The sequence below is a fragment of the Montipora capricornis genome, chromosome 1 (genome assembly GCF_036669925.1).
Source record: "Montipora capricornis isolate CH-2021 chromosome 1, ASM3666992v2, whole genome shotgun sequence".
NCBI classification, from domain to species: domain Eukaryota; kingdom Metazoa; phylum Cnidaria; class Anthozoa; order Scleractinia; family Acroporidae; genus Montipora; species Montipora capricornis.
Genome location: NC_090883.1, coordinates 8,521,624 through 8,533,507, shown reverse-complemented (window position 1 = coordinate 8,533,507; position 11,884 = coordinate 8,521,624). Strand labels below are relative to the sequence as shown.

General features: G+C 42.4%; 2 protein-coding genes across 2 annotated transcripts; one reads left to right on the top strand and one right to left on the bottom strand.

The window, feature by feature from the left end:
- The first annotated feature begins 8,414 nt into the window (after nucleotides 1-8,414).
- Nucleotides 8,415-9,113, top strand: LOC138056584 (uncharacterized). Its single transcript, XM_068902417.1, has one exon. The coding sequence runs from the start codon at nucleotides 8,415-8,417 to the stop codon at nucleotides 9,111-9,113; it is 699 nt and encodes a 232-aa protein (XP_068758518.1).
- Nucleotides 9,114-9,394: 281 nt separating this feature from the next.
- On the bottom strand, nucleotides 9,395-9,934 carry LOC138056578 (uncharacterized). The gene has a single exon (XM_068902405.1). The coding sequence runs from the start codon at nucleotides 9,932-9,934 to the stop codon at nucleotides 9,395-9,397; it is 540 nt and encodes a 179-aa protein (XP_068758506.1).
- Nucleotides 9,935-11,884: the final 1,950 nt, after the last annotated feature.

Below are 11,884 nucleotides of genomic sequence, written 5' to 3'. Positions count from 1 at the left end.
CTGGCAATTCAAAATTAAACAATTTCTCAAGAGTAAACAAGAAACACTGGTGAGTCAGTTCCATCATAGTAGTTTCAAGCGCAGAATTTTTCTGGAGTCTTTACACTCAAACATCGATAAGAACTCTGTGAATGAAAGAATGGAGTTCCCAAGGCCATATGTGCCGCTGTTAAGATCTCCTGGGAGCCAAAATAAGAAGCAGTGATCTTTGAATTTTAGATTCATTGTCCCCTGAAGAAGAACCAGAGATACGGTTCGAATATTTGGGAAACCTTTTTAATTTTAGATCAGTTTTAAGCCCCTTTTTTAGCATTTTATAAAAGTACCAAAGCCTTGTATGTATATCAATTTACCAAAGATAAAATCAAATCCTTTGGAGGAGATCCACTTGAATGGCTCACATTCTGGGATAGCTTTAGTATAGCTATTGATAAAATCTCGAACTAAGCGATGTTGAAAAAATGAATGATCTAAATGGACTGCTTAAAGGAGAAGTAGTGCACGCTATCTCCAGGCTGCCTTTGACTAAAGAAAAATTCTAGAAAGGGAACTGAGCTATTAAAAGAGTGCTTTGGCAAAACCCAAAATTTGACCAACGCTTACATGGAGTCATTATCCAAGATTCACGCGCCATCAAGTGACACTAAAAATTTAAGGGAATTTTACGATTTATGTGAAACCAATATTCGTGGCTTAGAAACACTTGGAATAATGACTGAATCATGTGGAAGTTTGCTAATTCCCATACCCCTCAAGAAAATACCCGAGGACATACGCTGCTTAATATTCAAAACGGATCCTTTATCAGATAGCTCCCTAGATAGATTGAGGGTAGCCATACAACAAGAAATTGAAACACGAGAGAAAAGCCACATATCCTCTTTGGAAGATTCCACATTTTCTGCCATGGATGGAGAGGCATTCATACCAACCGCTGGCGCTCTACTAACCAATGCTCAGCAAAAACAAAGATTTCTCAACGGAAAACCGACAGTATCACGACCATGCACATACTGCGTCTTTCCTCTACATCAGTAGAGGAAAGGCGATCTATCCTTCAACGCCAACAAAGATGTTTGAACTGTCTTGGACTCAAACACACGAAAATTCAATGCTGCTCAAAAGGTTGATGCATGAAATGTAAGAAGAAACACCATACTTCCATCTGTGAAGAAAAACAAGAAAATCCAACACAAAGCTCATCATATCAAATGAAAGAAAACAAATTCAAACAGTGGTCAGTCACCTACAAATACCATGGCAAAGAACACAACCCACACGGGAGCAACACATTCCCTTCATCCTACAATCATATCCTGATGCAATCTGCCATCAAAAAGATCAGCGGAACCGGTAAACAACATCGTCAAGCTCGGGTTTGAACGCGGGTTTGGCCGTAAAAGTCAAACCCTGCAGAGTGAGCTCTTTTTCTTGCTGGGAGACCTCAATTTTTTGGAGTGTGGCCTGGACCTTTTCTTTTCTTTTTTGGAGTGTGGTTTCATCATTATTCATATTTTGGAGTGTGGTAAGGTTTTTGTTGTAGTTTTTCTTTGTCTCTTTGGTTTTCTTTTATTTTTTCGGTGACCCTCCCGGGGACTAATGCGCCGCGTTCTGCGGTAACCCGGGGTAAGCCGAGTCTTTTTGTTTTCATTTTTCTCGCTTCCAGGGCTCTTTGAGCCCGATTTTTGGTTGATCCTTCATTTAGTACGTCATTGGAGTGTCTTTTTGTTCTCTCGAGTGGTTTTGTCTTATTTTTCTGGTGGTTTTTCTTGGATTTTCTAGTGTGGTCTTAAATTATTAAAATTTTTTGGCTTGAGCCTTGAGCTTTTTTGTTCAAGGTTATTTTTCTGGCTATTCGTTTTACATTAGGGTGAACTTTATTACTACATTTTTTGTGATCGCTTACTCTTTAAGTGAGCGACCATTTAGTGTGCTATTGGGTATTTTTCTTCTGTATTAGTGTGGCTTAATTTGTATTATATTGTATTTTGATAATTGAGTGATTTTTTTCTGGAATATTAGTGTGAAACATCAAAACGATAATTATTAATTAGCATTAGCCCTTTAGCAGCTGCTTAAGGTTTAATTTTAAGGTTAGTTTAAAATAAATTACTGGTATACTTAGTTGGTTTAAAATATAGTTTCATAATGGTTCCGCGCAACACGCGCACTATTATTGTAAAGTCCGGCTTCCCGGCTGGGACCTCCCATGCCGGGGTTGCCGGCATCATAGCTAACTCCCTGGCTGGCCTGGTGGACTCGATCCAGGTCTGCCCGGGGGGCATTATACGTATTTCATTCCTTGACCCATCTCATAAAAAGACCTATGAGGAGGCCGGGTTCATTTCTTTTGGGGATGTTCGCTGCAATGTCATGGTTTCTACTCCTATCACTTTTGTGATGGTGTACTTGTTTCCCTATGAGGGTAGTAATGACCGTGTGAAGGAAGCTTTAAAGGTTTTTGGTGATGTGAAGGAGGTTCGGCACCAGCAGTGGTCAAACGTTCCTGGTGTCCATACTGGTACCCGTTTGGTACGAATTGTGCGCAAACATGATATTCCGCGCAATATTATTATTGATGGTGTCCACTGCCGTGTGTGGTATAAGGGTCAGCCTTTGGTTTGTGATATCTGTAACGATAACCATAAGGCTGCTGACTGCCCACTCAAAGGAAAATGTAAAAGGTGTCACGAGGCTGGGCATTTCGTCCGAAATTGTCCAAAGCCCGTGTGGTACGTGCCGGGTAGACCGGAGACGGACGCGGACAGTGAGGCTGGTGATAATAATGATAGTAATGACAATGATAATGATCACAATAATGATAATGATAATGTTAGTGTTGTTGAACCTGTTGTGCCTGGTTCTGGTGGGGTAGAGTCTGTGAACCTTCCTCAGTGTTCTAATGATGTCCGGGACAACGAGCTGGATGAACTAGAAAGCCAGCCTTTGCTTGTCAGTGGGTCGGGGGGGGCTGAGGAGAGGGTTCTGGATCCCTCTCCTAGCCAGTGTTCTGCGAGTGTTTTGGGGGGAGCTGAGGAGAGGGTTCTGGATCCCTCTCCCAGTGACACTGTTTTGGGGGCTTCTACCGGTCAGGCCGGTGAGTCTCAGGAGGAGGTGATGGAGTCCTCCCCTACTTTTTCTCCCCTTTCGGGGTCTGTGTTGTCGGTGACGCCGTCATCGGGTGGGTCTGAGTTTGGGGTTGATTCGGGTGATGATGCTCCGGCCTCGGGGGTGGATACTGGATCCTTGCGGTCTAGAATTCCGGTAAAAGTTGGGCGCAGTGTTTCGGGGGGGTTGCACCCCCCTCTTGTATCAAGGGAGGAGACGGTTAGTATGGTGCAAAAGTTGAAGGCATCTCTTCCGTCGTCCAAGGATGATCTTGCTGCTTCGGCTTTCGTTCCTCCTCTTCCTCCTCGGGTCAGTTCTCGTAGTTCTGGCTCGGGGATGGCCCTTCGTCCGTCCTCTCGTTCCCGGTCTCGTTCCGGTGACGAGAGGGCCCCTAGCCCGGATCCTCATAGGTCTCGTCGTCGTGCTTCCTCGCCTAGCCCTGCTAGGCGTCGTTAATTTTGCCGTTGTCTCGCCACCAATTATTTTTTGTTATGGGTTTGTCTCTACCTTTTTGTTACATTATGGCTCTTACTGTAATTTCTGTAAACGTTAATGGGTTGAGAGATGGTGACAAGCGTCTTGGGTTTCTCCAGTGGCTGTCCCATCTCTCTCCCTCGGTAGTTTGTCTACAGGAGACCCACGCAGTCTCTAATGATGATCTTCTTTCTTGGTTTTCTCGGTTTGGTTATTTGTGTGCTGGTTCTTTTGGTACAAATCACTCTCGTGGTGTGGTTGTTTTGTACCGTTCGGTTTTGGAATGTAAGTCTGTGGTTTGCGAGTTTGATGGTCGTTTTGTTTTGGTCGAGTTTTCTCTTCGTGGTTCTGTTTTTCGGGTTGCTTCTATTTACGCTCCTAACCGTAATCCTGATCGTGACGTTTTTTTGGTTCGTTGTGTTGACTCTATTGATCCTGCTGTTCCTACTCTTTTGTGCGGCGATTTCAACACGGTCCTGGACCGTGTTCGGGATCGCCGTGGGTCTTGTCCTTTTGATGTCTCTCGTGAAAGTTCTGTTTTGTTGTCAGCTATGTTTTCGGATTGTTGTGTGGTGGATATTTGGCGTGAAAGGCACCCAAATGTTTCTGCTTTTACCTGGTTCCGGCCCGATGGGGCCCTTGCATCGCGCATTGACCTCATCGGTTGTCCGTTTGCTTGGGTGCCTTATGTGTCTTCTGTAGACATTCTGCCGTGTCCTTTTTCTGACCATTGTGCTCTTTCTTTTTCATGGGCTCTCCCCAGCTCCGTTCCTCCGGGTCCGGGGTTGTGGAAGCTCAATCTTTCTGTTCTGGATGAGGCCGAGTATATCGACCTCATCTCAACTTTCTGGTCTTACTGGCAGTCTCGTCAGTCTTCTTTTCCTTCCCTTATCAGGTGGTGGGACAGCGGTAAAGCTCATATTAAGCGTATTAGTATTAATTATTGTAAAGATCGTGGTAAAAGTAAAGTTGTGGAACGTAATATTTTGTCTAGTCTTGCTGCTCATCTTAAAAGTCATATTGATTCCGGTCGTCTTTCTTTTCTTCCTGTGTACCTTTCTACTCTGTCTCGTCTTCGTTCTATGGATGTTGAGGTTGCTCGTGGTGCTCAAGTTCGTGCCCGGTCGAGGTGGGTGGAGGAGGGTGAGTCCTCCTCTGCTTACTTCTTCCGGCTCGAAAAGAAAAACGGCACTGACCGTAATATCTCGGCGCTGAGAGCTAGTGATGGTACTTTGGTTACGGACAAGGATGGGTTGTGTGATGTTTTTCGTTCTTTCTATTCGGATCTTTTCTCTGCTGCTCCTTGTGACTCCAATGCTCGTGCTGAGCTTCTTTCTAACATTTCTTCAGTTCTTCCTTATAATGATAGTGAGGTGTGCGAAGGTCTTCTCAGCCAGGAGGAGTGTTTTGCAGCTCTTCAGGGCATGGCCCGTGGTAAAGCTCCTGGTTGTGATGGCCTTCCCATGGAATTCTATTTAAAATTTTGGCATGTTTTGGGTTTGGATTTGGTTTGTGTTTTGAATTCTGCTTTTGGTTTGGGCTGTTTGTCTCACTCTCAGCGCCGAGGTATTATTACTTTATCGTTTAAGAAAGGGGATCGTCTTGACCCTAAAAACTGGCGTCCAATCTCCCTGTTGAATGTCGATTATAAAATTGCTTCTCGTTCTATTGCTGCTCGTCTTCTTAAAGTTATTCATTTGGTTGTTGATAAAGATCAGTCTTGTGGTGTTCCTGGCCGTTTTATTGGTGAAAATGTTGCTTTTCTTCGTGATGTTGTTGATTTTTGCTCTTCTTCTGGTGTTCCTGCTGCTCTTCTTTCTCTCGACCAAGAAAAGGCATTCGACAGGGTCGATTGGACGTTCCTTCGTTCTACTCTATATGCCATGGGTTTTGGGCAGTCGTTTGTTGGGTGGGTTAATTTATTTTACAATAATGTGAGTAGTTGTGTAAATGTTAATGGTTATATCTCTAATTCTTTTAGTTTATCTCGTGGGGTGAGGCAGGGGTGTCCCCTGTCTCCCCTCCTTTACGTTTTGGTTGCCGAGGTACTTGCATGTAATATTCGTTCTAGTGGTTTAATTTTTGGTTTGTCTCTTCCTGGTTCTTTGTCTTCTCTGCCTGTTATTTCTGCGTACGCTGATGACACTACGTTGGTTGTTTCCTCTGTTCCTGGTATTTTGGCTGTTTTTGATGTCTATTCTTTGTATGAGAGGGGGTCTGGGGCTAAATTAAATTTTGGAAAATGCGAAGGTTTGTGGTTGGGTGGTTGGAATGGGCGCACTGACTCACCGGTGAACATTACTTGGTCATCGGTGAAGGTGAAGGTGTTGGGGGTTTTTCTGGGCCCGGGTAATTTGGAGGAGGACAATTGGAGGCCGCGTATCACCGCGGTTGAAAATGCTTTGAACTCTTGGCGTCAGCGATCGTTATCCTATAAGGGCAAGGCACTTGTTATCAATGCCTTGGCCCTTTCCCGTGTGTGGTACGTGGCCTCTTTAATCCATGTTCCCCGGTGGGTCAGTGTCGAATTGAATACGTTAATTTTTAAATTTTTTTGGAGCGGTAAGCGTGACTTGGTCGCTCGTCGTGTTGTGGTTCAGCCTTCTTGTTTGGGTGGTTTCTCTGTTGTGGATTTTCAGTGTAAGGTTATGGCTCTTCATGTTCAGTGGGTTCGTCGTTTTGTTTCTTCTCCGTCTTCTTCGGTCACTTTCATGGTTTTTTGGTTTTCTTCTCGGCTTGCCGCTCCTCCGCATCTCGTTCTTTCTGCTCCACTTTGTTTTTCGCCGGATTCTCTGCCTTCGTTTTATCGTTCTCTGTTGACTGCTTGGCGGGCGTGTAAAGGATCCCTTACAGCGTCTTCATTGGGTATTGGTTCGGGTATTGATTTTTGTCCTGTTTCGTCTATGACCACGAAATCAGCTTATTTGTTTCTTTTGTCCGAGAATGCTGTCTCTCCTCATTGTGAGGAGAAGTTCTTTCCTTTGTTTGGTTCTCTTTATTGGTCTTCTACTTGGCGTCAGCTTTTCTTTTTTGATTTGGATCGTCCAGTTATTGATTTGTCTTGGAAAATTTCTCATGGGGTCCTTTACACGGCCGAAAGGCTCGCTGGTTTTGGTTATGCTCTTTCCACTGCTTGTTTTTGTTCTGCTCCTGTCGAGTCTCTTCAGCATCTGTTTTTTCACTGTCCTCTGGCGGTCAGTGTTTTGTCATGGCTTCAGTCTCTTATGTTTTTGGCTTCTCCTCTTTGTCCTTCTATCTTGGTTCGACATGCGCTTTTTGGTTTCTCGGCTGATGAGTTGTCTGTGGTTCCGCGGGTTTTTGTTTATATATTGAATGTCTGCAAGTTCTGTATTTGGGGGGCTCGTAATGACTTTCGTTTTAGGGGTGTTCGTCCTTCGGCTGTTGACGTTATGGAGCGTGTGAAGTCTCGGGTTCGGTTTAATCTTCCATTGTTTTTCCGTCGTTTCCGGTCTGACCGCCGTCGTCGCTATTTTGTCCGTCAGTGGGGTGCTCGTGGTGTGGTGGCGTCGTTACAGAATGATGCTCTGGTTGTTCATATTTAAGTACTGGTTTTGTGTTGCGTGTGCATGTCCTGGCCTTTTTTCGGGGGTGAACCAACGTCTTGGCGTTGGGTAAGTCGGTTGACGGGTGGCCCTTTGTGGGTCGCTTTTCACCCTTGTGCTGGGTCGTGCTTGTTTTGGTTTGTCCAGTTGTTTTTGAGTCTTTTTTGTCGTTTTGTCGAATTGTCATTTAGGAGTGTAAGTCGGGCGAGGCATCTCCTAGATGCAATTCCTCGTTTGTGTGTTTGTCTTTTTGTTATTTGTTGGTAGGGGCGGGGTTCGATTCCCCGGCGAAGTTGGCGTGCTGGTGCACCCCCGTTTGAGGTGAACCGTTGTGTTTGACGGATTCGTCGTTATGTCTGGCGGCCATTGCACTCACCCTACCGGGGGGCCAGCCATTCGCCTTAAACATAAAAAAAACTTCCATCTGTGAAGAAAAACAAGAAAATCCAACACAAAGCTCATCATATCAAATGAAAGAAAACAAATTCAAACAGTGGTCAGTCACCTACAAATACCATGGCAAAGAACACAACCCACACGGGAGCAACACATTCCCTTCATCCTACAATCATATCCTGATGCAATCTGCCATCAAAAAGATCAGCGGAACCGGTAAACAACATCGTCAAGCTCGCATCCTGTTTGATACGGGATCTCAAAGAACCTTTATTACTCAAGATATGAAGAACAAACTTGAACTAAAAACAATGGAAAAAGAACTCCTGGATGTAAGTACATTCGGCTCATTTCAAAGCACTTAATTATAGAAAAACATACGATATTGTCTCCCTTTTGCTATCGACAGAAAAAGAGAATATCAAAATAAAAATGCTAGTAACTAAAGATATTTCCTGAATTAAAAGGACTCAAACTTGCACATCGTTTGCAGTCATCAGAAAATCTTGACGTAATATATCAAACACGAGAAGGAGTTGAAAAACGAGGCCGAAGGCCGAGTTTTTTAACCGATTTTGAGGTGGTTGGATATTTGATTAAACACTCTTTCGAGTGTTTGATATTGCTTCTCAAAAGAATCAGTATTTTAAGAGATATTTGGGATCAAAGTTGGCGAAATTTTATGCTAATCAAGACCACATATCCAAACTTCCTTCACGGTAGTGATTTCTTTTGTTTTTGGCTTCTTATGAATTATTAATGAGTTTGAGAAGTAGATATCATCATTGGAAACGCCTATTACGGTCAGCTGATTACTGGAAAAATAATAAAAACTGGAAATGAAGCCTTGATTGCTATGGAAAGCAAATTTAGATGGCTCCTATCAGGACCCGTTCAAAACTCGACAACCATGAAAGGTTCAAAACCATGCCAGTAGAAGGGTCAAAACTCGACAACCTATTAACCAAGTTCTGGGAAATCAGCAAAATACCAGAGGAAAGCGACAAAAATGATGATATCATCATTAACTTTCAGAAGACCACCCGATTTAAAAAGGCAACTGGTAGATACAACATAAGACTCCCATGGAAACTAAACAAATGCGATCTACCAACAAACTTCATTTTAAGCAAAAGACGATTGAACAGTCTACTGAACAGCCTCAACAAGAAAGACCCAGGACTTATTAAGAAATACTACAAACAACTCCTTGAACAAGTTAATCTCAGTTTCATAGAGAAAGTGGGGAACCTCAATCTTCACGATGGCATTTTGCATTACATCCCCCACTTTCCTGTTTTTAAAACAGACAGCGTAACAACCAAGATGGGAATAGTTTATGACGCATCTGCCAGACTCCCTGAAGTGAAACAGTTACATTCACGTGTACGAAATTATTCAACGACTCCAATAAAGTTAACAAAGAACCTTGGAATCAGGTCTGGTTATGAGATGTTTGTTTACACCAGCAATAAGAATTTATTCGAACGCCATAGGTCCAGACGAGAACAAAGAAGTTACATGCCCTCCCTAACGTGGGCTACACATGCATGTTCAAGATTGACTTGCTAGTATGCGCATGCTTCTCATATTACTCCTTTGTTCCTGACAGGTGACGAGAAAGAATTCCAATCAAACTTCCGGTAAGTCTTGTTTAAGTTTTGATTTATCCTGCAGGTAAGTAAACTTTGACTCATTTTATATTTAAGCTCATTACAGGTCATTAGCTAATTTTAGCTCATAATGTATCTCATTACAGGTCATTGTACACCATTGTAGCTCATTGTCATCGAGCTTCAACGGCATTTCGGAGAAAAAAGTTGCACATTACCATGATCTGTGATGTACAGTCATCATACAAGCAGGTAATCTGTAATCTCAACTGCTTCTGCTATTGCTAAATCAATATTGGAATGAACAAGTTCCTTCAAGTTACCATTCAATTCACATTTAATTTTATTAAAACAGAGCTCTGTTGGGTTAAGATCTGGAGAATATGAAGGCGTATATAACAACTCAATTCCCATGGTACCAAACCATTCTTCCAAAATCTCACCTCCTCCAAAATGATGAGAAGATAAATTATCCATAATAACAATGTCAGCGACTTCGAGGCATGGTCTATCAGTCTCAATGTTTATGACGTCACCTGCCTCTTGAAAAAATGAAAGAAAACGGGCTGTGTTTGTAGCCCCGCTTACAACATTATAATACTCAGGGCCGTTCAGAGAAACCAGCATACTTAAAGTAGTATTCCGAGACTCGAGTCTCCTCCCTACTTCTACACATTGTGATCCTTTTGCGCCGTGTCCATACGTGTGAGTTCCCACATTAGGAATCTTTTTTCCCGCTTCGTCAAAAAATTTCAGGCTCCTTGGATCTTTTGAAGACATGTAATCGATAAACAAATAGGTTATCTGGGTTGAATCGCTCCATTGCCACATTCGTAAGTTTTTTTTCTTGAGTACTGCCGACCGGAAGGAAGCTTGCTTTTTATGGCTTGTGAAACGGCCGACATTGAAATTTGTTGCTCCCCAAGTTGTTCTAACTCCTCGATTATTTCAGAAGGGAACATGGATGGAGAGTGGAGCTTCAAAACTTCAATGAGTTCACGGTCATCTTCCTTTAGTTTTTCGGATGTTAAGCCTCCTTTAGGTTTCACCAATCTTCTCATTTCTTCACAGTATCTAAACCACACCAAAGGCGATTTTACAGGGTTTACAGGACCAAGCAACTCCCTTGCAAATGGTGTAACACTCCGTGGAATATAACCCGTAATTCTGTCGCTTCCATTACTGATAATCCTATCAATGATCAAGAATTTGAGATCTTGAGACAATGCGACTCCTGGCCTGTAACTTCTGCCATATTGGTTCACTTTTTCCAATACGTATATATATTTCAGTGAGTGGGCAAAACTTGTAAACATGCACAGAACGCGAACAAAACATGATCGTTTGGCGCCAAAAACGTTATCAACTTTGTGCCCTGACTGCAAACGTTGCATTTGTCAAACGTGACAGGTAAGAGACTACAGTGCAGCTCAGATATATGCGAACTACACATACGCATATTATACGCGCGTATTTTGCTTATACGCATATGTGTATACACGCGTATATGTCTCTTTGTTATGCATTCCCATAAGTTTCTTTATATGAAGCATCGTTGGTCAAACAAAAGACCTGTTTTTTTTCATGGGAATGAAAAAGGCTTTAAAGAGAAATTTGCATATTGTTAAAACCTCATGCTGATCAATGAAAGCTATCATATTTTGAGTTTTTGATCAAATTCACCGACAAACTTGCTCGATCTTAAGCTACCAAAAATGGGAAGAAAATTGAAACAGTCGCTTGAAGTCCCTATTTCAACATGTGAAGTTTTGTGTTTCAGCACGTGTCGGCAAGTCGTTTGCAAAATGTTTGTCTGAATTTTGCGTTCTTTAAGATCCTCGTCGAAAAAATGATATCTCCAGTTATATTTGACACAGATCATTCATTCAAACGGTAAAATGCTCTTTCCTTGACGAAAAAATTGTTTATCAATGTTTCTAGGGTGCGCCGCTCACGTTTAGTTATTTTGTACTTCAAGGAAAAGTTCTGTGTTTCGGAACGTGTCGGCAAGTCACTTGCAAGATGTTTATTGTCTAAAGCCAGCGTTCCAAAGACCTTGTCGAAAAAATGATATCGCTGGTTATATTTCACACAAATCATTCCTTCAAACGGTAAAATGCTCTTTCTTTAGCCAAATAGTTGTTGATCAAAGTTTCTATGGCGCGCTGTTCATGTTTAAGTTAATTTTTTACTTCATGGAAAAGTTCTGTGTGGGTTCTGTGTCTCGGCATGCTTCAGCAAGTCGCTTGCGAGATGTTTATTGTCTAAAGCCGGTGTTCCGAAGACCTTGTCGAAAAAATGATATCTCTGGTTACACTTGACACAAATCGTTCATTCAAACGGTAAAATGTTCTTTCTTTAGCCAAATAATTGTTTATCAATGTTTCTATGGCACGCTGCTCACGTCTAGTTATTTTTTACTTCACGGTAAAGTTCTGTGTTTCGGCACGGGTCGGCAAGTCCCTTACGAGATGTTTATTGTCTAAAGCATTCTGAAGACCTTGTCGAAAAAATGATATCTGCGGTTATACTTGACACAAATCGTTCATTCAAACGGTAAAATGCTCTTTTTTTAGCCAAATAATTGTTTATCAAAGTTTCTATGGTGCGCTGCTCACGTTTAGTTATTTTTTACTTCAAGCAAAAGTTCTGTGTTTCGGCCCGATTCAGCAAGTCGCTTGTGAGATGTTTATTGTCTAAAGCATTCCGAGGACCTTGTTGAAAAAATGA